A 24894-nucleotide genomic window follows, 5' to 3' on the forward strand; every position below is an offset into this window, starting at 1 on the left:
TTTTTTTAAAGTCGTAATATTATGAGAAACAGACAAAACAAAATACAGTTGTAATTTTTTTTTAATTAAGTTGGGGAAAAAGTTATAATATTATGGGAATAAATTCATAATATTATGAAAAGAACATCATTTACACAGATTATTTCAGGTGAAAATTGAAATATTTGGAATAGAAAAAAACATGAATTAACATTGTACACATTTATTTTTAAATAAAAAATGTCATGCTATTTAATATTATTTATTTAATTAATTTTATAATTTTAAATACTTGTGAAAACCTACTAATATTGTAACTCGCATTCATGCATTGTTTCAGCAGAAATGCATGCAGCTGAGCATGCCCAGCGTGTCCTGTCCACATTGAACCAGCAGAGGGCGGCAGGGAAGTTCTGCGACACCCTTCTGAAAGTGTCCGACGGTGCGGTCTACGCTGCCCACCGCGGCGTCCTCGCCTGCTTCAGTGGAACCTTCCAGGGCACTGAGATGTCCGCCGGCGAGGAACTGAGCCTCCACGAGTGCTCCGGTGAGGGCTTGGAGCTCCTGCTGGACTTTGTCTACACAGGACAACTCAAGCTGGACCCTGGCGTCCTGGACAAGGTGCAGAGTGCGGCGTCCAGCCTGTGTGTCCCGGAGGTGGTAGCGCTGTGTCAGCGCTTCAGAGACACGCCTGCGGATGCCCATCCAAAGCGAGGGCGAGGCAGGCCCAGAAAGACGGAGGCCGCCGACGTCTTTTCCGACGCTAACAGTGCGACGTCTGCCCAAGAGGAGTCCGGCTCGAATGCACACGCGGGAAGCATGAGCGCTCTCGCCACCACACGCTCAGGCCGGGTGGTGAAAGGTCCCAGACGGCTGATGCCAGACGAGGACACCGCCAGTGATGTCACAGAGGACGCTCCGCCTCCTCTTTGCTATGACATCACTGAGCAGACGACTGATGGAAGTCAGGTACCCAATAAACACAACCAGCCTGCCAACCAGCCTGCCAATCAGCATCTGGTAGCCAGTCTTCATGGAGGGTGGTAGCTGTAAAGCTGCAAAGGGGCAGGGCCAACTCCATGTTTTTTTCACTGGAGGTGGAATGTACCAAATGATAAAACTATTAGACAAAGTTTAAATTTTACAAGACAAAAATGGTATAATATTACCAATAGTATTTTTTTCGGGTATATATTTAGTAGTATGACTTTTTAAAACGTTTTTTTCTTGTAAAATTAGTCTCTAAAATTCTGGCTTTATTAAAAAAAAAAAATGTTCTACTTAATGCTCGTAAAATTACAACTTTATTCTTGAAAACAATATATATTCTAAAAATATAATTTGACAAAAAAACAGCAAAAATGAAAAAAACTAGCAGTAATTATACAAGAATAAAGTCAAAATATTAAGATAAAAAAAGATGTAATCTAGTGAGAAAGTCAGAATATTATGAGCAAAAATAATTTCATTTTAGTAGCATAAAGTTGAAATAAAAAAATTAAAATTAGGTCACGAAAAAACTTAAAATGTTCCGAGAATAAAGTCAAAATATTATGGGAATAAAGTCATAATTACAAGAAGTTGAATGAAAAGTTTAAATAGTTGTAAAATAAATAAAAAACAGCTGTAATTTTACGAGAATAAAGTCAAAATATTAAGAGAAGAAAGTCAGATTCTAACGAGAAAAAAGTTGCAGTTTTGCGAAAATAAACTCGTAATATTATGAGGAAAAATGTCATTTTAGTAGCATAGAAATGAAATATTAAAGACAAAATGTTTTTTTTAAAGTCACAATATTATGAAAAACAAACAAAACGAAATAAAGTTGCCATTTTTTGGAAATTAGGTTGGGGAAAAAGTTATATAATGGGAATAAAGTCATAATTGCAAGAAGAGAATTTACAAGGACTTGAAAATTTGAAATAGTTGGGATTTTTTCTCGTAATGTCATGACGTTAATATTGTAAAATGACAACTTTATTCTTGCAATATTACATCGTATTTCCTCGATAAAAATGTTCCCCTAAAATTACAACTTGATTCTTGTATATTTACATTTTTTCATGATGTTATATCCTAAATATTGTAAAATTACAACTTCATTCTTGGAAAATATACATTTTTTTGGTAATATATGACTTTATCCTTATAATACCACAGCTTATTTTCTTGACAATGTTTTTCCTGAAATTAAAACTTTATTTTTGGATATGTGCAATACTTCTCATGATTTTATTACATAAATCTTGTAATATTACAACTTTATTTTTGGAAATTTTCTTCCTTTTTTGGTAATATATGACTTTATTTGTATAAAATTAAAGCTTATTTTGTCAAAAAATGGTTTCCTAAAATTACAACTTTATTCTTGGAAATGTATATATTTTTGGGGGGGGGGTAATATATGAATATGTAACTACTATTATTATTGTAATATTACAGCTGATTTTCTCACAATCATAGTATTACATCTTATTTTCTCAAATTTATTTCTCCGAAAATTTAAACTTTATTCTTGTAAATTTAACATTTTTCACGTGATTTATGACGTAAACTTTACTCTTGGAAAATTCATGTTAATATATGACGAATGAATGAATATTAATAATACAGCTTATTTTCTTGTAATTTTTTTCTCATCAGTTAAAAAAATTACAACTTTTAATTGTAGTATTGCGACTATTTTCTCTGAACATTACTTCTTTTCATGGCATATTACTACTATTAATAATTCATTATTACCGTAAATAATTAAAATATTTTTTTCAAAATCTTGTCACGTTAAATCATAAATATTTGACCTTTATTTATTTTTATGTTGTAGCTTGATTCTGGTGGTAATTTTAGAAAAAAATAGAAAATGGTTTTCCCTGGTGAAGCTTGCACAAATGCTTGTTACTGGGTAGAATTTCAATCATTCAATTCAAGGAACGTCAAGGAGTTGTCAGACAGCAAGTTAGTCCAGAAAGAGCCCTTTAAAATACTGTATGTTGAGAGTATTTATACTCAATTATGACATATTTAAATCTTACACCATGCAGGAATAAAATATGACCTCTTTGCAGGCTAATGAGCCGCTGATCGACATAAACGACAAGGATGCAGGCGAGGACTTTGAGACCGCCGCCCCGGACTCGGACGAGGAGTACGTTCCCGCTCACGGATCCGTTCCTGGCGAGACGCCGTCATCCTCCGCATCGAGAGCCAGGCGACACCAGCTCACGTCGGATGGGATGGCCGATGATGACGACGACGGCGAAGTGGCGGGTGACGAGTCGGACAACTCTGCGCGGTGCCCCGTCTGTCGCAAAGTCTTCAAGAGCAAATACTACCTCAAAGTCCACAACAGGTAGACGGCGCCGCTGTTAGCGTGTTAGCACGGAAACCGTGTCTAATGTTGTGCCTTTTTGCAAAGACGACACACCGGAGAGAAACCCTTTGCCTGCCAGAAATGCGGGAAGCGCTACTTCCGAAAAGAGAATCTCATGATCCACCAGCTCAGACATTGCACCACCACACAGGTGAGGACAAGTACTGCTGCATAGCTTATAAATGGCCACAGCTTGACCCTGGAACAGACTATTTGTGTTTACCATGTGAATAAATGTATGAAATATATCATTTATGACGCACTGATGTGGATTCCAGACGTACACGTGTCAGACGTGCTCGGCGACGTTCGGAGGCAGAGAGGCGCTGCGTGCGCACGTGGTCTCCCACACGGGACAGATGCCCTACAAGGTAGGTGCACGTGACGCCGCGTTAGGTGATTACACATGACGTGTTTTTGTTTCATCCTGTAGTGTCCGACGTGCGCCGAGCAGTTCATGTACAAGAAGAACCTGACAGGTCACATGATGAAGGTCCACGGACACCCCAAACCACACGCGGTAGGTGTGAGACATCCAGGACAGGCATCCGCGGCAAAAACACCAGTCAAAGATCCTCTACAGTACGTGACGAGAGTGATCTGCTGTTTTTCGGCATCAAAAGCAAAAACACTCGTCCGAGATCCTCTAAATGCCAAGAGCGCTCTGTTGTTTACAGTAATCTTGTACAAATACGAGTCAAAGATCTATATGGCAGGAAAGTGCTGACGTTTTTAGGTATCTATAGCAAAAACACAAGTCTAAGATCCTCTATATAACAAGAGTACTCTGCTCTTTATAGTACGTTTATAATCTTGTACAAATACATAAGTCAAAGATCCTTTTACTGAAAGGAGTGCTCTGCTGTTTTTAGAAAACTGGTACAAAACTGCGAGTCTAAGACCCTCTGTATGTCAGGAGCGCTCTGCTCTTTTTAAGGACTGATTGCAAAAACACTTGTCCAAGAGCCTCTATATGACAGGAGGGTGCCACTGTTTTTAAGGACCGACTGCAAGAACAGAGGAGAGCTCTGCTGTTTTTAAGGACTGATTGCAAAAACACAAGTCCAAGATGACAGGAGCGCTCCGCTGTTTTTAAGGAGCAACCTCAAAAACACGAGTTGTCTACATGACAAGAGCGATCTGCTGTTTTTGGGAATCAACAGCAAATACACTAGTCCAAGATACTATACTGTATAACAAGAGCACTCTGGTGTTTATAGTAATCTTGTACAAAAACACTAATCAAAGATTGTGAACATGATAGGAACACTCTGTTTTAGGTATCTACAGGAAAAAGTCAAAGATCCTCTATATGATAGACCTGCTCCAAAAATGTTGCACAAAGATTTTTGAAATGACAGGAGCATCCCGCTCTTGTTAAAAATGCTTGTGACACTCATCAGAATGACTGCACGCGTTGGCAGGTGGCGACGCGGTCGAGCGTGAATAAAAGAGCTCAGCAGGCAGGCTTGTCTTTCAGTGTCTTCAGTGCCCCAAAGGCTTCTTGACGCGCTCGGAGCTGCGAGTGCACGAAGCGTCCAAACATCGCGGTGAAAAGCCCTTTGTGTGCGAGGAGTGCGGCCACCGCGCGTCCAGTCGCAACGGCCTGCAGATGCACATCAAGGCCATCCACAGGTACAGCTGCCGCACTACCACATCCCACCACTAGAGGACGCCAAACTCACTTAGCTTGGGAGCAGCAGGAAGTACGTTAACATAAATATTTGGACAAAAGGGACGACAGTTTCCTTGACCATGTCATCAAACTCTTAGTGTAAAATATATATAAAACTATTTACATATAAGCTGTCAGATGACCACAATGCACACTATTGCAGTATATTAATTGTGTTGTTTATGCATTTTTTTTCCAAAGCGCACAAGTAATACCGGTGAAATATGCATGCCAGGCCAGTAGTTGGAAGAGTTTTTATCCAGTTAGCTCAAGGGTGTCCAAAGTGCAGCCGGGGGCCATTTGCAGCCCGTGGCTGTTTTTTTTAATTGGCATTCAGGACATTCTAAAAATAGCATTTAACAAAAAAAACCCATTAACAGCAAAAATCAGCCATCATTTTACAAGAATAAAGTCAAAATAAGGAGGAAAAATAAAAGTTTAGTATTAAATATTAAAGAGAGACTTTAAAAAAAAAGTCGTAGTCTTATTAAAACACACATAACAATAACGAATATATTTATTTTATATAGTAGAATATAGTAATTTTTTCTAAATGAGGTTGCCTAAAAAGTTATGTTACGAGGATAAAGTAAAAATATTATGGGAATAAAGTCATAATCACAAGAAGAACATTTACAGGAAGAAAGTTGAAATAGTTGGAAAATTAAAAAAAAAATTACTTATTTTTTTTACAAGAATAAACTCAAAATATGAAGAAAAGCAGTCGTATTGTAATGAAAAAAAAGTTGCAATTTTATGAGAATAAAAATAATGTCATTTTAGTAGCAGAGTTGAAATATTAAAGAAAAAAACGTAATTATGAGAAACAAAACCTATTAAAGTTGTAATTTTTGGAAAATTGAGTTGGAGAAAATGCTACAATATTATGTTAATAAAGTCATAATGCTATGAGAAAACAATTAAGATGATTATTTAAGAATAAAGTTGAAATACTGTATAAAATTATAATTAAAAAAACAGCAGCAAAAATGGGAAAAAAAGAGTGGAGTTGACATTAATAATGGGCTTTTTTTACCTGAGAGAGTTTTGTCTTGAAATGTATATACAGTAACTTCCATGTTGATGTGCTGCCTCTCGCCCAAAGTCAGCTGGGATGCCCCAGTGACCTTAGTGAGGATGTGTCTAAAGTATCGCTACAAAAGCACCCAATATCAACTCTCTTTCCAGAAACGAGCGTCCGTTCGTGTGCAGCATCTGCAGCCACGCCTTTTCCCAGAAAAACAACCTCAACATGCACCTACGCGTGCACAGCGGCGAGCGCCCCTACCAGTGTCACCTGTGCGGCAAAACCTTCAGAACACAAGGTAAGCACCCGGTTACGCCGCGCTGGCCTTGCGTTGCTTCGTTTTTGGTGCTAACATTATTTTTTTACGAGAATAAATGAAAAATATTAAGAAAAAGTCTTATTCTAATGAGAAAAAAGTCGCCATTTTACGAGAATAAAAAAAATGATTTTAGTAGCATACAGTTTAAATATTAAAGAAAAAATTTAATTAAAAAAAAGTTATAATACTAGGAGAAACAAAACAACGAAAAAAGTTGTAAGAGGTTGCGGGAAAAAGTTATGTTACGAGAATAAAGTCAAAATATTACGGGAATAAAGTCATAATTATAAGAATACTTACAAGAAAAAAAATTTTAATAGTTGGAAAATGGAAAAAAAACGTGTGTGTGTGTGTGTGTGTATATATATATATATATACTGTATATATATATATGTATATATATTTTTTTTTACAAGAAAGTCAAAGAATTGAGGAAAAAAGTCGTAGTCTAACAAGAAAAACGTTTCAGAGAATAAACTCATATTATGAGGAAAAATTATGTCAGTTCAGTTGCATAGCGTTGACATATTAAAGACAAAATGTAATTTTTTTAAAGAAGTAGTAATAATATGAGAAAAAGAAAATAAAGTTGTAATTTTGGGAAAATTAGGCTGGGGAAAAAGTATTAATATGGGAATGAAGTCAAAATATTAAAGGAATAAAGTCATAGTTATGAGAAGAAATAGTTAAATTCAAAAACCTAGCAGAAATGGGAGAACATTTTAAGAGAAGTCAAAATATTAAGAAAAAACGTTATATTCTTAAGAGAAAAAAGTTGCAATTTTACTCGTCTTATTTTACTTGTAATATTATGAGGAAAAATAATTGCCGTTTTTATAGCAGAGTGAAATATTATTTTTTTTAAAAGTCATAATACTATGAAACATACAAAGCAATTTTGGGAAAATTAGGCTGTGGACATTTTTGTTGAAAGTACTAATATGTATGAGAAACAAAAAACAAAAATAAAGTTGTCATTTTTGAAAAATTAGGTTGGGGATTATTATGGGAATAAAGTCTTAATTACAAGAAGAAAATATATGAGAAGAAAGTTGAAATAGTTGGAAAATTAAAAACAAAAAAAAAATAGCTGTAATTTTATGAGAATAAAGTGAAAATAAGAGAAAAAAGTTGTAATCCAATGAAAAAAAGGGGCAATTTCATGAGAATAAGAATAGACTAACACTCTTTTTCTTCCCTGCACGCCAGCCAGCCTGGACAAACATCACCGCACGCACACGGGCGAGCGTCCCTTCCCGTGCGACGTGTGCGAGCAGCGCTTCACTGAGAAGGGCGCCCTCCTTCGCCACAAGGCCAGCAAGCACGAGGAGGGTCGCCCCCACTGCTGCCACATTTGTAACAAGACCTTTAAAGGTAAACACACCAACACGCCCGCCATCTTTTCACCAACCATCAATATCAGACATGAGCGCCACATGTGTCTCCCCCCACCCCCACCCCGCCAGCCAAAGAGCAACTGAGGGTTCATCTGCGGCGCCATAAGGGCATGAGGAAGTTTGAATGCGGCGACTGCGGATACAAGTTCACCCGGCAGGTAAAACTCCTGTGAATGTAGCTTGTGGTTCCAATGCCGTACAGTAGATGGCAGTGTAACTATGCACCTTGACACACCTCACCTGCTCTGCCAGAGAAGACGAAGTAGCAGGAAAGATCAGCGTTGACCACAAAGTGTCTAAGTGACGAGTATTCAGACCCATTTTTTAAAAATAAATAATATTTTTCTGGGTCTCTAACGAAGGTGCGCTCACTCAGTCTTGCTTGAGACGTAACCCCTCCAATGACTTTTTTGTTTTGGTTTGTGTTGCATATTACAACTTTTTACACTATTTTGCTTATGTATTTTTTTTTGGATATTTCAACTCTATGCTACTAAAATGACATTTTTCCTCAGAATATTAGGTATTCTTGTAAAACTGAGCAGTTTTTCCTCGTTGGAATCACTTTTTCGTAATATTTTGACTTTATTCTCATGAAATTACAGCCCTTTTTCCCATTTTTTGCTATTGTTTTTTTTTTTTTGTACAACTTACTTCTTAAATAATTGTCGTAAATGTTATTGTCATATTATGATCAATATTTTGACTTTATTCCCATATTATATTTTGTCCCTTTAGAGGACATAAGATAAAATAAGACATAGAAAACCTATTTAGAACATCCTAAATACGCTTTTAAATGTTATTAAAGCCACTAGACAAGAAATAACACCCCTATAGTCACCTTTACACTCCTACTACCCAATATAGTAGACATACTAAGAGAAAAGACATTTAAGACATAAAACTCAAATGTGGTCCGGTGCTATCCGGAGGAGCTGAGTCTGGTGCTTGTGTCTCACATTACTGACACCTAGTGACCAGTGTAGAATACGACATATCATCACAACATCTTCGAATTGGTCTTGTGAATGCCTTATATTTGTATTTTACATAATTTAGCCATTTATATGCTTGAAAGTGCTTCATTTAGGCAAATAACTATGTCGCATTTGCTTAAATAAGCATTTTTAAACCAATAACAGGCCTTATTCAATCATGAAATGGCATGATTTAATTGGTATATTTAAAAAAAAAAAAACATGATAGAGTGAAGCCACGGAATTCAAAACTGTACTGTACAACAAAAAAATCTGAGGTCTTTTTAGGGCGCCCAGTCTAAAGAACCGACTCCCTCAAAGGAGCAGAAATTGCCATCACTGTACTACACGGCGCTGCTTTGAACACGCTCAAAGGGGACTGAGGATATTTCTAATCGTCGTTGTTGCATCTCCTACCCAGGCCCACCTGCGTCGTCACGTTCAGATCCACAAGCGCACAGAGAACTACAACCCGCGTCAGAGGAAGCTGAGGAATGTGGTCGTGGAGGAGGAGGGAGAAGGTGATACGGTGGCAGCAGTAACCGAGACCTCCACGGTCACCGTGGAAACGCTGGCCCAGCCGCAGGAGGCGGTCCCTGCAGGACCCGAGGAGGCGACAAGCTCCGTTTCCGCTGAGCTGGGCCTGGACTGCGTGGTGCGAGTGATCATAGAGTAGAGCAGACGCATGTAGTTCACGTTGCAACACTGATGGAAAAGACATGATGAAATATGAAGGCCATGGTATCCACTGTAACATACTGCATATGGAGGGAATGAGACTTACCGCTGCTGACCTGAAGGAAAAAAACACACAAAAACTCCCCCCCACAACCCACGGACAGTCCAACAAACACTTATTTGGAATTAAACAGAACACAGACGTCTGATTGACTTTCCATTTTAAATATAGACATACATTTATACACTCCAGGTGAATGCATCACTCTGCACTTGCTTAAATACATTTAAAACACTCATGCATTTGTTTTTCATTGTAAAAAAAACCCAAAACACACACACAAAAAGACACTTGACTCTTTGGGTTAGTAGAGTACACCTCGCCGTCACTTCCAGCTAAACACGCTGTAAACATTGGATGGACGCAGAACCATAAAGAAGTTTGGATGTTAAGGACTCCTGTTTCCATGCACAGCTTCCCATGCGCCGATGAACCGTCAGCGCCCTCTGCTAACTATTCTATCAATCCCTCTTAATCAATGCAGCAACTGCACACGTTGGCGTATTCAAGATCAGTGTAAACTATTAGCGCTGATTGTCGTTGACGGAATGTAAATGTCGCACCAAGCTCGTGGCGTGCGGTTCTGTCGCCCAACGCACACGAGTACCATTGTCGGTGTTGTTGGAAGGGGGTCCTTTTTGGTTCATGAAATACAGGGGTGTCCAAAGTGCGGCTTGCAGGCACACTATAAAAATCTAATTTAAAGACTTAAGAAGAAAAAAAAAAGAAAAACTGAAAAATCTGCATTAATTTTACAAGAATAAAGTCTAAATATTATGAGAAAAATATTGTCATCTAAGGAGAAAAAGCCATAATTCTGCAAGAATACCCATGTGACATTATGGGGAAAAATAATGTCAATAAGTAGCAGAAAGTTGAAATATTAAAGAAAAATGTTTGTTAAAAAAGTTGTAATATTTGGAATATTAATCACAAACAAAATAACCAATAAAGTTGTAATTTTGGGAAAAACATGACAAGAAAATGTCAAAATATAATGAGAATAGAGTCAGAATTACTAGAAGAAAGTTTACAAGAAAGTTTAAATATTTTTTTTTGGGGTGGGGGGGGCAGCAGAAATGGAAAAAAACAGCCATAACTTTACAAAAATAAAGTCTAAATATTAAGAGAAAAAAACATAATTCTGCATAATGTAATATTATGGGGGAAAATAATGTAAATAAGTAGCATAAAGTTGAAATATTATGAGAAACAAACCAAACAAATAAAGTTGTAATTTTTGGAAAAATGCTACAAGAAAATGTTTTTTCCAAAAATGTTAAGAATAAACTTCAATATTATGAGGAAAAAATAATTTTAGTAGCATGGTCTTGAAATTTTTTTTTTTAAAACACATTTTTTTTTAAAAGGCGTAATATTATGAGAAACTAAAAAACACAAAGTTTCAATTTTTTGAAAATTAGGTTGGGGGAAAAGTTATAATATGGGAAAAAAGTCAGAATATTATGGATATAAAGTGAGAAAGAGAAAACGTTTAAATAGTTGGGAAACCCCCCCAGCAGAAATTGAAAAAACAACAAATTTTATGCGAATAAAGTCAAAATATCGAGAGAAAAAAGTCGTATTCTAACGAGAAAGTTTCATTTTATGAGAATAAACTTGTGATACTGTGAAGAAAAATCACGTCCTTTTAGCAGCCAAGAGTTGACATTTTTCTAAAATTGACAACTTTATTTTCTTTAGTTTGTAATATTATGACTTTTAAAAATGGAAATGTTTTAATAAATATTTAAACTTTTTCTCTTTACAATATAACCACTCTTATTCCCCAAAACAATTTCACCTTTCATCTTGTCAATTCTCTTCTTGTAGTATTATGGCTTTATTCCCATAATATTTTGACCTTATTCTTATTCTTGACCTTATTCTAACATTATAACTTTCCTCCAGTCTGATTTTCCAAAATTTCTAACTTTATTTCGTTTTGCTTTTTTCTCATAAAAAAATACAACTTTTTAAAAACCTTTTTTTTCTTTCATATTCAACTTTATGCAACTATATGATGTTTTTTCTTTTTCTTGTTAGATCAAAAAAAAGGTGTGAATATTTTGATTTTACTCTTGTAAACTTACTGCTGATTTTTGTCTTTTTGCTGGTTTTTTTCATTTTTATTTTTGTCTTCTTAATTATATATTTAGAATGTGCCGCAAATTAATAAAAAAAAACAAAAAAACACTGTGGGCACTGTGTACGTAGTTCCAAAGTGAACTGCTTGTTGCGCACTTACCAGCACTTAACAGCGACTGCAACATATACCCGCTTCCTTTTCTTCCATCCATCCATCCATTTTCTATACCGCTTCTTCCTCATTAGGGTTGCAGGGGCATGCTGGAGCCTATCCCAGCCTATCCTTTTCTTCTCTCCTTTTTATCAATTGCAACCACTGGCGTTAGTCCCCCCCTTTCCGCTAATTAGCCGAGATGGCGACTACCGAGGGTGGAAAGTACCCGTAGCTGCGGGTACTGACAGCGCACTTGAACGCACGTACGGAAGTGCGCCAGTTGAGACACAGCCGAAGACAAGTCAGCTTGCTAATTAGCATTTTGGATGAATGGCGGCGGGAAATGAAGGCACACAGTCGAACTGTGGTTACAAGGTGAGCACTGCATGCTGATGACGTTTCCTCGGATATGGATGACAGCAGCCTGAGAGGCTCATCGTTCAAATGACGCGTGGGTTCTTCGTGTTTCAGCATGGCCGTGACGTAAAAGGTCCACGGGGATAGCGGATGGCATCCAAACCTCAGAGCGCCGCGTTCACCTCCTGGTTCTGGTTCAGGTTGTTGTTCAGATTGTGGAGGGCCTGCTGGCGCTGGTGGCGGTGCAGGTGGATGGCGTTGGCGTCTGGGACGTCGGTGGGCTCGAAGGCGCTGGACACCAGCGGCATGAACTGGCGGAAGATGCTGACGCTGCCGTGCCAGAAGGTGGGCTGGGGGAGGCGGCCCGCCACGCACCAGGCACGCGTGGCCGGGTCGTACGCCTCCACCACATCCGACAGCTCGAATGTGTTGTCGTAGCCGCCCGACACAAACAGTTTGCCGCCCAGCGCTGCCACGCTGCCCCCCACGTGGACCTGGATGAACAGGTGAGATGTTAGCCTGAAGTTAAAAAAATATATTCTATGCATTTTGAATACACTAAATGTATTTTAGGTTTTGAAAACTGACTATGGATACGTTTAACGCAGGTGCAGTTCTCAGCTTAAGTCAGGGGTGTCCAAAGTGCGGCCCGGGGGTAATTTGTGGCCCGCGGATGTTCTTTTTTTTATAGGCCTACGGCAATTTCTAAAAATATAATTTAAATATAATTTAATTTAAGAAAACTTAAAAATAAAGCAGCAGCAAAAATTTTAAAAATCACTTTACAAGAATAAAGTCAAAAGCAAGTTGTAATCTAACGAGAAAAAGTCTTAATTTTACAAAAATAGTGTCAAAATATTTTGAGGAAAAATTTAGTCTAAGTCGAATTTTTTTTTTTTTTTTTATACATACAGTATATATTTTTGGAAAATTAGGTTATGTTAGGAGAAGAAAGCCATATTCTTACAATAAAAAAGTCACAATTTTATGAAAATAAAATCATTATATTATGAGAAGAATTTTTTTTTTTAAGTCATAATATGGGAAACAAAAAAAAGTTGTAATTTTTGAAAATTAGGTTGCGGAAAAAGTTATGTTATACGAATAAAGCCAAAATATTGTGGTCATAAAAGTCAGAATTCCGAAATTTTTAAAAAACATCAGAAATGGAAAAATCAGCTGTAACTTTATGAGAAAAAACAAAAAATATTATGGGAATAAAGTCATAATCATAAGATGAAAATTTACCACAAAAAAAGTTGAAATAGTTGAAATTTTCTTTGAAAACGTTTTTTTAAATGTATTTTTAAATGTTGTAATATTATGAGAAACAAGCAAAACAACTAATAAACGTTTTTTGGAAAATTGTTGCGAGAAAATGTCAAATAAAATTTAAAGAAGAAGAAAGTTGAAATAGTTGGAAAACAAAAAAAACAGCACAAATGAGGGGAAAAAAACAGCTGTAATTTTACAAGAATAAAGGCAAAATATTAAGAGAAAAAAAGTTGTATTCTCACAAGAGAAAAAGCTGCAATTTTATAGGAATAAAGTCATAATTTTGATTAAAGTTGAAATATAAAAATTTGAAATATTGAAAATTACCCCCCCAAAAAATCCCTGAAAAAATGGGAAAAAAGAGCAAAGATCATACTAATAATACGCTTTAAAAAAAAAGTTGCCATTTTACTACCATAACCTCCTAATATTTTAGTACCACGGAATTTAAATATTATAAAGAAAGTACTTTAAAAAAAATATGACAACAAAATAAAGTTGTCATTTTTGGAAAATTACGTTTGGGAAAGGTTATACTATGGGAATAAAGTCAAAATATTGATAACAATATGAAAGGAAAATGTTTAAGAAAATATTTCAGAAAAAAGCAAAAATGGGGGAAAAAAAGATTGAAGATGTCAGTAATAACAGGCTTTTTCACCGACAGTACGTATATGACAAAGCTGAGATGCTGTTTTTTCCGGTGTATAAGCCACACTCACTGAATTTAGAGGAAAATCTAGCTCTGTTCTTATATAAGCCGCCCCCGTGTATAAGCTGCACGTGTCCCCATCATAAAATGACATGCCATAAATCACGGTGTATAAACCGCGCTTTTTTTCCACGGGTAAGACGCCAAAAATCGGGGTGCAGTTTATACACGATGACAAGTCTGTGACCAGACAGAAATTAACCAGAAGCAAACTTTAGAATAGCCGTCTGTGGGTCAGACAGTTGCTTTGACTTTAGCGCCCTCTGCTGTACAGTTGGGGGTGCGGTTTATACACGGGCGCGGTTTATACACCGTGATTTACGGTATTGTGGCACGCACAAGTCCGCGAGGACCAGGCAGCTCTCTATTTGACAGAAGCAAATCATGAGCTATGAAAAAAGGTCATTACTCAACAAAACAGTCTGACTCACGGTTTCATCTTACAAACATTAATCGCATCACACAGCAACTTAACACTCAAAAGGTACATAGGAAATATACATTACATGTACCAACACAAGTTTAAAATAAACAGCAGCTATTTTAACATCTGCCCATAATGACTTACTGCCAGAAGAGCAGTTCATTGGAGGACAAGCAGCACAGAAAATGGTGGATGGCACTGCAATGCTGCCTCTGTCCACCAGAGGGAGCCAGAGGACCCGGAGCCCCGAGGGCGGCTGACGTCATTGCAGCGCCCCAATGAATGCGTTGCTTAGACACAATGGATTATGTGAAAACTAAGTTGTTGTTTTTTCATTTCAAACTCATATTGGTACATGTTCTTATATTTGTCAGGTACACCTTTTGAGTGTTAGGTTGCTGTGTGATGAATTTAGTGTTAGTAGTGTAGTGTTCTTAGCAAGAGGACGGCGTGAGTCAGACTATTATGTTGTTATACTGTTATATATAATGACCTTCTGCAATTTCTAATGGGTTGACAAGCTCGTTGTGAGTGCACTGACAGCTCCTGAAGAAAGAGCTACTGTTTCCTGATTGAGTCGCGAGCGGCACAGTATTTAAACAATTAGTAGTAGTTCTGAAGTAAAGGAGCTGTCACGAGATTAGAATTTAGCCATAAATTAGCCGCACCACTGTGTAAGTATAACTTCATAGTATAACTTCTTAGCTTGCTTTACAAAATATTGAAGTTGCATCCTTTAATTTTTCACTATGTGGCCCTTGCTGGAGGAAAAAGTCTGGACACCCCTGACTTAAATAAAAAGTGACAGGATGACGGAAGACAAACCTGGTTCATTGGACTGATCTTGTCCCACTCGTTCTTCTGAGGGTTATAGACGTCCACCTCTGCCAAGTCATCCCTACAACAGACACTCAAGTCAAATCCGGTCCTCCTAAACCAACATCTCCACCCCTTTGTCACGTAAAATGCATTCAGTCCACACCTGACAAAGAAGATGAGGCCGTTGAGGGTCACCGTTTTCGGGGTGAAGGACCACGGCGGCAGCTGCCCGCAGTTGACGATGGACCAACGCTTGCTCTCCGGGTCGTAGCTCTGGACGGCCATGGTGTCCTCGCCGGCCAGGCAGCCGATGGCGTAGAGGCGCCCGCCGCATGTGGTGGTGGAACAGTTGTCCATGGCATGAAGCATGGGCGGCAGCGCCTCCCAGCAGTCCAGCGTGTGGTCGTATCGCTCGGTGCTGTCCGACGCCACCACGTGCAGCTGGCCCTTCAGCACGCACGAGCTGTGGTACTCACGCGCCTTCAGCATGGGCGACACCTCTGTCCACTCGTTTACACTGGACTTGTAGCGCCACACGCCATCGTAGAGGCGTGAGCCGTCGGAACCCCCTGACGGTGGACACGACATAGAAGATTATTAATAATATTTTATACCTATATCACAAAGGTGAGATGCAGTTTTAGTCATAATTCCAAGAAAAAAAATTACAACTATAAAATTGCAATAGTTGGATAATTTAAAAAAAGAAAGCAGCGAAAATAGGAAACAACGGCTGCAATTTTATGCAAATAATTTACAAATACTATGAGAAATAAGTTGGATTCTAGCAAGAAAAAAACTCAGTTTTTACAAGAATAAAGTTGTAATATTATGAGAAAAGATAATGTAATTTTAGTTGCACATAGCTGAAAAATATAATATAAAGAAAACATTTATAAATACAAAAAAGTCGTAATATTATGAGAAACAAACAAAACAAAATTAAGTTGTCATTTTTGGAAAATTTGGTTGGGGAAAAAGTTAAAATATGGGAATGAAGTCATAATATGAACATTTACAAAGATTAATAATAATATTTTATACCTATATTCCAAAGGTGAGATGCAATTTTTTCATTTTTCATTATGTGGCCCTCGCTGGAAAACATTTGGACACCCCTGGCCTAAATGAAGCATTTTCAACCATAGAAATGGCTAAATGACATCAAATAGGTAGAGGTATTCAAAGACGTTGTGATGGTATGTAGTATTGGTCACTACAGTAGGTGTCAGTCATCTTACTGGAATGTTGGGTAAGACACACAAGCACCAGACTTGATCGCCGGAACAACAGGCTACTGTTGTGACTAAGCTAAAACTCAACTCGGAACCCCGACATCACTTCCTGTACGCCCCCCACTCGGCTGCCCTAGCACGAGCACGAGTCTTATTTATGTCTTCATTTTCTCTTATTATGTCTACTATATTGGGTAAAAGGAGTGTAAAGGTGACTGTAGGGGTGTTATTTCATGTCTAGAGGGCTCTAGTTAAAAGCATATTTAGAAGGTCGTAAACAGATTTTCTATGTCTTATATGGCTTATTTTCTCTTATGTCTACGATCTATTTAGGGTAATAGGAGTGTTAAGGTGACTGTCGGGGTGTTATTTCACGTCTAGAGTGCTCTAATAATGCTAAAAAGAGTATTTAGAAGATGATAAACAGGTTTCCTATGCCTAATATGTCTTATTTTCTCTTTTAGTGTCTACGTCTACTATATTGGGTAATAGGAGTGTACAGGTGACTATAGGGGTGTTATTTCAAGTCTAGAGGGCTCTAATAATGTTAGAAAGCGTATTTAGAAGGTCATAAGCAAGTTTTCTGCGCTCTCTCTACAAAAATATTCCATTTATAAATAAGGACTCCTACTTAGTGGAAATTCACTTATCACAGTCAGGTCTGAAACCAGTTCACCGCGATGAAAGTGTTTTTGTAAATGTTTTTGAAGTACTGGTTTGGGCACTGTTTAAGCACCTGCATGGCATAATATGTAAACAACAGCCAACCCTATGGATTATCAGCAATTTTGTTTGCTGGAAGGCTGGCGTGTGTTACGCAATCGCACAGTTATTTGAGTGAGCGATGAAGCGAGCCAAAGCTGCTCAGGTTACGAGGCCCGTATCGGTGTCTCACCAGCAAAGGTTTGAGATCCTTCCTCAAAGGGAAAAGCTGTGGCTGGCTGCGATGAGCCTTGGCAGCACAACATGCCCTGCTTCGCCATCGCCATCGCCCAGAGAGCCAAAGAGCCTGCAGTTTATTTAAAGGCGGTGGAAACTTACAGTGGCGTGAAAAGAACCGTCGCTGTGGTTTTGTTTGTCTTTGTGTCACAGCACGGCTGGTGCACTTGATTCAGTCGCCTTATTTACTTTGGTATTTTCACATTGATAATATAGGTTGTTTTGTGTGTGATTCCACCATAGGAGTGATGGCAAAGAGAAAAAATGCGATGATGACCATAGAACACAAACTTATTGCGATGTAGGAAAGCACTGGTTGCTCCTCATGATTAAACCGTTTGTACAATCTATGGTTAGTCTAGATGTGAACAGACCCACCTCCTGGGTAATCTAAAAATGCTTCAAAAGATAAAAAAAGACTTACCGGTGACATACATGTCGTTCCCGAGGGCTGCTATGCTGTAGCCTCCCCCCAGGTGGTCCGGGAACTCGGCCAAGTAGCGCCACTGGCCCGTCTGCGGGTTGAAACAGTCAACGGTGACCAGCTCGTCACAGTCCTTGTCACAGCCGCCCACCACCACCAGGATCTCGGCCAGTCCCGTGGACGGCCGTGGGCGCATGCGGCGGCACGGCCGGTCGTGGCGGTCGTACTCGCAGGACTGGAAGCTGCGGGCCTCGTTCACCATGCGGAGGCAGGTGGGCGACAGGTACACCAGCGGGTCGCTCTCCACGTGGGCCAACAGGAAGAACCTCCTGACGAAAGGCAGTCGCACCTGCTGGAGGAGCTCGGGCCAGTAGTGGAGCCGCCGCTGGAGGTCGGCCTTCACCCATCGCACGGCGATCTGATAAACCGTCTCCTCCTTGTCCACGCACAGCTCGTCGTCCGACACAAACTCCAGCAGGCGCTTCCATGGCAAGCGCTCAAAGTCTGTCCCTTTGGCCAGATCCATCAAGTTCTTGAGGACGAAGCGGCGAGCGCTGGTCGCCAGCTCTCGGCAAGCGTAGGCCTCTGCAAAGTCCTGAATTTCTAAACAGTTGGAAACGTCCAGACGCTGTTCCAGAAAAGCGCAGCAGGCCTCCTTGACTGACGGGAACTGAAACAGATCCGCCGTTTTCAGCAGCAGGTCCACATTGTCCTGTGTTACGGTGACGCGTCCCGTGTAGCAGAAGTCCACAAGAAGTCCCAAAAGCTCTGCCGAGACCTCGTAGAGAACCACCCTGTCCATGGCGCTCTCCCGCAGCGTCCCAGCGAACATGGCCCGGAAGTAGGTGCTGGCGGCGGCCAGCACCGTACGGTGGCAGTGGAACTCACGGCCCTCAGCGCACAGAGTCACGTCAAAAAACTTCCTCTCGGCGCGGAGCTCGTGGATCCCGCGCAGCAGGTTGAAGGCGTGGGCCGTGTCAAAAAAGGGCAGGGTAGACGGCTGCGTCTGTAGGACGGGCTTCTCCATCTTGTGCTTGTGCTCGGGGCCGGTGTTTACATCTAGACACAAAGGTCAACACGGCACCGCATTAATCGGATTCCTTCACCACGCCCTCCCTGAGACCACCTTGTCAAAACAAAGTGAAAAGCAATCCAAACAGTTAATTTCCGTAACCCGCGAAGCTCAAGTAGAGCTTCTCCCAAGCGAGGTAACAGAACATCCAGCCTGGGTCGATATGAGCAGCTCTTTCCACGTTCAAGACACACACATAGCTTGTGTGCTTGAGGCTATAAATACACCGCCAGTGTCCATTTGGAGTGAAGGGGGTTGGGGAAAACACCTAGCCTGTTGTGAGCTGGCACTTTTGAGGACTGACTGTACAACCGACCTCCCCCACTCCATGTTATGTAGCAGTGGCGGGATAATGTAAGCCACCATGAGCAAGGTGGCCATTCAAAACACGCTAACTTCCTTGTTGACTGCAGTCATATTTATATTAAAGATGGACTCACTGTGACAGCTGCAGACATTTAATACACCTGCATGCTGCACACTTACTATTTTTGTTGTTTTGACTCATGGTGTCCCAGAAGCGGATGACTAACTGTTTGGACATATTGGACTCTAAATAGTAGAAACCGAATCAAACATGCCTCTGCTGGTTGCCTCAGCTGCTTCATCAACAATCAATTCCACCCAAAATATTCTCAAACAGCCGTACTTTAACACCAAAACTAATTTGTGTATTAACAAATTAATTCAAAAAGGACTAAAAATCACATGTGTGTATTTAGTTAGTCAGTGGCTGACGCAGCAGCTACAATATCCAAGCTGGACATAATTAGTGTCTTCTCTCAAGGGTGTCCAAACTTTTTCCACACAGGGCCACGTACTGAAAAATCAAAACAATGCAATTAATACAGTAAAAACTTGTTTAAAATAAATGTAGAAATTCTGTATTTTTAATTAAAAAAAGCAATTTTGTAAAAAAAAAATAAAAATTGTTTAAAAATCCTCACTGTTTGTAAAAAAAACATCACTTTTTGTTACAAAACAATTTTGTAAAAAAAAAAATGCAAACATTGTAAAAAAAAATTGTTTGCAAAAAAACAAAAAAGGTTACAAAAGTTTATTTGTTGTAAAAAAAATTTTTTTAAAGATTTTTTTAATGTAAAAAAAAAAAGGCATTTAATATGTTTTTTGGTAAAAATTTCATGCTTTTCTTTGTACATTTTTGGTGACAATGTATTCCAGGACACTCATTTGTGTGATTATTAGTTATTTGTAGTATCAACATTTCAGCCGGCTGTATTCACATTCTGTGTTTTTGCTCTATTTTTACCATTTGTATTATTGTTTTTTGTGTAATTTTATTTCTACATTGTGACAAGGACCATTAAAAAACAACCCGCCAGCTGCAGATGGCCCCTGCCCTGCACTTTGGACACCACAGTCCTAACTAAACAACACTGATATCTAAAATAACATGTTTCTCAATCTACATAGGCACTGTATCATATCTTTATAGTTGCACATAAGGCAGAAGGGTGTTCCGTAAGTATTCCGTATTAAAAAGCGTCCGGAATGCTGTATATCATGCCTAGCTGCGTCACACGCTCAACTCAGTGAATTACTGCGACCACAAGGTGTCACAAAATAACAACCACCACTTGGGGGCAGCCTACATTTTTTTAAGCACATGCTCATGAGGCATCATTAATCACACAGGCAAGATCCTTGTTAACATTTGGAGATCATTTCCTCTGAAAATAAGCAGCTATCCGCTTTTGCTTCAAGGTCGTAATAAAAGTCACTGGTCTGCCGCCAGAGAGACTTAGCGCGCATTCCGTGCAGCGGCGTTTCAACGATGCAGCCACACATGGAGCTCTGCAAAGGATCAAACTCGCTCTCTGCAAGGGCAAACGGCATGCAAATCAACCTGCAACACAAAACCAGACAACGCTACGTATGCACGCAAGTTAGCATGTTGTCTACTTGCAGGTGTGCTGTGGCCTGCTAGATTGTTAGCATGACTGAATGTTCCCTTGTGTCCCCAGAGCCTAGTGTGTGAAGAGGTGCTCCAACGCTCATGAACCTCTTTCCTCGTGGACATGATAGCGCCTCTAACCCGCTCCCCATTTCACCAAGGGCAACTTTGAAAAAAAAAAAAAAAAAAAGACAGACATCACTACACATCTTTGAAAAAGTTTTCAAGCTAATCCCATTTGACTCCTATTAGAACCACATATTTTTGATATCCTGCAATCCTGATATATTATAATGCGTTACTCATGAATACCTCATAAATCTAAGCCTATTGCGCTCACCCCTTGACAGGTGTACAGCTTTGTAAATTTTTGTTTGAAAAAAAAAAAAGCAGGCTTTGCTACACATCTTAAAATAAAGCTCTACCAACTATTCACCAGTAAGTTTGATCGCTAAGTTTTTCATCAACAAATAGGCTAAACCAGCATGATGTTGCTGTTACGTTGGGAGTGCAATACTAGCACTTTAGCACACTATTGTGGCTCCTTATTAAAATGTATATAAATAGTGTAAAATGGAATATTTAAAGTCAAAATCGTCTTCCTGTTTATGCTATGTGGTTTGCAGCAACACATTTTTCTACACGTGAAACGGATCAAACTCAAGGAACGGAACCCAAGGGGAGCCAAGTTCCAACCTTGATTTAGGGAGGTTATATTCAGGAGGACCTGCGAATGTTCGAGTCCAACCCCTGAGCCCAACCCCTGATTTGTGTAAACACATGACAAGTGGTGTACGGTATATACACGACGATGAGCTGACAAGCATCCATCACCGCAAAGGCGCTGTTGATACATGGTGCTGAAATGATCCAATCAGCCTGCCAGAGCCGTACACAAGGCTGGAGAAGACATGTCATGTTTGTTATTCTCCTCTGGCTGAAAATAGATCATGACGGGCTTTTAACCGACGCACAAACAGCAACAAGCAGAAAACAGCTGCAGAGAGAAGCTCTGCCGCGAGACGTCAGGTAATACGCTGCTGCCACTATCGTCCCCTCCACAACTTTTACTGTTATAATAGAGTGCTTAACTTCGTTTTACACATGTGGGACAGTGGGAATGCTCAAAACAAAGTGGTGTCGGGTGCATCCACGACACAAATAATCTTTCACAGAGCTCTATTCGGGACTAGATAGGACGGCTCTAGTCCTATTTAGTCTTGAGCATGAATGTTATTCTGTTGAGAAAAAAAATTCTGCGAATATGCCCGGACCCTCTGTACCTTATTACCTACATGAAAAACCATTTCAGGAGGCTTCTGACTGCCTGATATGCTGAAATGCTGTGGGGGAACAAAGTCTAAGTAATTATTTATTTATAATTATAAATATATCATACAGTATTGCGGATATTGTTTATCGAGGTTAGTATTTTCACTGTTAAGAGCATAGAAAACCTGTTTACGACCTTCTAAATACAGTTTTTAACATTATTAGAGCCCTCTAGACATTAAATAGTCACCTTTACATTCCTATTACCCAATAGAATACTTCCTGCGGTGGCTATTGTCTTATCAATGTAACATTACTGACACCTAGTGACCAGTGAAGAATATTACATACGTATATCAAAATGTCTTTGAATTTAGCCATTTTTATGCTTCAAAATACTTATTTTAGGCCAAAAATGTGTAAAATTTGCATCAATGTGCATTTTTTAAAACTAATAATAGGCTGCAGTCAACCACGAAACAGCGATGATTTGTTCATTCATATATTTTTGCAAAACCGTGATAGAGTGAAGCCGCAATATTCTAAGCGCAAAGTGGCGATGGATTGCTGTACTTCCTGCGGTGGCTATTGTCTCATCAATGTAATATTTCTGACACCTAGTGACCAGTGTAGAGTACTACATATCATCAACGTCTTTGAATGCATCTTCTGAATGCCTTATATTTGTATTCTACTTCCTTTAGGCATTTTTATGCATGAAAATGCGGCATTTAGGCCAAAAATACATAAAATCTGCTAATATATATATACATATATATATATATATATATATATGTATATATATGTGTGTATGCATATTTTTCACTAATAATAAGCCATAGTCACCCACCAAACAGCGGTGATTTATTAATTCATTGTTTTAGAAAAACCCTACGACTGAAGCAGCGAAATTCACAGCGCACAAGTGGGCACAAGTATGCAAGTTAACCATGTTCAATATTACAGTATGTTCCATACAAAAGGAAACAATCTGGAAGACAGATGACTAGCCACAGGGCAACCAAAAACATCAGATTGAGGAGGAGGGGGGAAGGGGTTATGTAGTTCCATGCCGCACTGGCGACCGGCCATGCAAGCGACAGCTGCCGTCGGCCGTCCGAGTGGAGCGACATAAAGCCCGGGTCCTCCAGACCATAAAAAGACACTCACATTCAGCTCATTGCCGACTGAGGCAGACCAGCTCAAGGTCACTCAGTTCATCATTTTTAGCATTATTATTATTATTTGTTATTATTATTATTAGTAGTGGTCGTGGTGGTAGCAGGAGTAATATAGCGGCATCCGTATAAGACAAAACACCTAATGTAGGGCTGCGTGGCCCAATGGATAAGGCGTCTGACTTCGGATCAGAAGATTGAGGGTTCGAGTCCCTTTGTGGTCGTGCCTTTTAGGGGTGGGAGATCTTAGATTAGAGGTGTTCTTTGAGATGCAGAGATTTTTTCTTGCATCCTTTCATTTTTCACTATCTGGCCCTCGCTGCCAAAAATCGTGACACCCCTGATGTTTATGAACAGGGCAACGAAGGTGTGAAGGTGCCCTAAATAGTAATAACTTCCATTTTTTTTAATATACAGATTGACACCGACATGTCTCACTTGCGCCATGCCACTGCCCTCTACCAAGTTCATGTGCCGTGTATAATCGTAACTGTATGCATCCTGCTATAATTTCCCAGGTTAATCCATATACATATTTTTATTGTACAGTAATCCCTCGTTCATTGCAGTTACATGGTTCCAGAACCGACTGTAATAAGTGAAATCCTGCAACGTATGATTTCTTATTTATAAATGGAATATTTTTGTAGTTAGAGCATAGAAAAACGATTTACCACCTTCTAAATACAGTTTTTAACATTATGAGAGCCCTCTAGCCGTGAAAAAGCACCCCTATAGTCACCTTTACACTCCTATTTCCCAATATAGTAGAGAAAATAAGAGAACATAATACATAAATAAGACTTCAGAGTTGACTTTTAGCTTTTCCCCCCAAAGATATTATGTTTATGTTATGCAATTATTTAAGCAGTTTGAGGGGTGATTGTACAAACCAAGTAGAGTTGGCTGTGCATTCCAGTCATTCCTCTTCATTCAGCACGGTAACCATACATGTCCATTGCAATGTGGCCTACACAAACTTTCCCCTCCATGAAAGAGTGACAAAATACAACTAAAATTCACGTCTGAAGAACAAAAACAAGAAGCAGCTCTTTTAAAAAAACTTAGTCATAAACCGCTACATCATCAGGCTAGTTATGCTAACCTACTATTAGCAGGATTTAGTACGCATTGAATGTTTGGCTGGTTGCTAAATCAACTTAAAGGTCAGTTTAGGCGTTCATGTGCCGGACAGAACGCCCGTGACGTTTGAATATTTGTGACATCTTACAGAAAAACAGTGTTTATATGTTGGTTAAAAGTTCAAACGTGTGTTGAAGATTAACGTCACGATTCCATGGAACGGTTCGCTGTCCCGTTAGTTCCGACTAATTCGCCGTATGGGGAGATTCGGCGGGTAAACAAGGAGCTTCAAAGCCGACTTACCAGCTTATGTCGTCGCCCGGAGCTCATAAATATTCAGGACTCGTTCGAGGAAAAAAAGCCTCACGAATGGAGTGTCGATGAAACTTTGATGTCGCCGATGTGATGTTTTTGTAGTTGGAGCTCAGCCTCCTTCGACGCCATGACACCCTGTGGACCGC

General features: G+C 39.4%; 2 protein-coding genes and 1 non-coding gene across 3 annotated transcripts; 2 read left to right on the forward strand and 1 right to left on the reverse strand.

Moving 5' to 3' along the window:
• Nucleotides 1-324: 324 nt before the first annotated feature.
• zbtb48 (zinc finger and BTB domain containing 48) lies at nt 325-11792 on the forward strand. The gene is made up of 10 exons (XM_054791395.1): nt 325-948; nt 3045-3328; nt 3395-3500; nt 3628-3720; nt 3783-3869; nt 4830-4984; nt 6213-6349; nt 7580-7744; nt 7837-7925; nt 9169-11792. Exons 1-10 carry the CDS (start codon nt 325-327, stop codon nt 9421-9423), a joined length of 1995 nt encoding a protein of 664 aa, XP_054647370.1. The 3' UTR covers nt 9424-11792.
• On the reverse strand, nt 9439-24894 carry klhl21 (kelch-like family member 21). The gene is made up of 5 exons (XM_054791407.1): nt 24737-24894; nt 17914-18972; nt 15479-15884; nt 15322-15394; nt 9439-12579 (listed from the first exon to the last, which is right to left on the reverse strand). The coding sequence occupies exons 2-5, from the start codon at nt 18938-18940 to the stop codon at nt 12250-12252; spliced, it is 1836 nt and encodes a 611-aa protein (XP_054647382.1). The 5' UTR covers nt 18941-18972; nt 24737-24894; the 3' UTR covers nt 9439-12249.
• trnar-ucg (transfer RNA arginine (anticodon UCG)) lies at nt 23502-23574 on the forward strand. The gene has a single exon. It is a non-coding gene; the product is annotated as a tRNA-Arg (tRNA).

This window comes from Dunckerocampus dactyliophorus, chromosome 1, assembly GCF_027744805.1.
Source record: "Dunckerocampus dactyliophorus isolate RoL2022-P2 chromosome 1, RoL_Ddac_1.1, whole genome shotgun sequence".
NCBI classification, from domain to species: Eukaryota; Metazoa; Chordata; class Actinopteri; order Syngnathiformes; family Syngnathidae; genus Dunckerocampus; species Dunckerocampus dactyliophorus.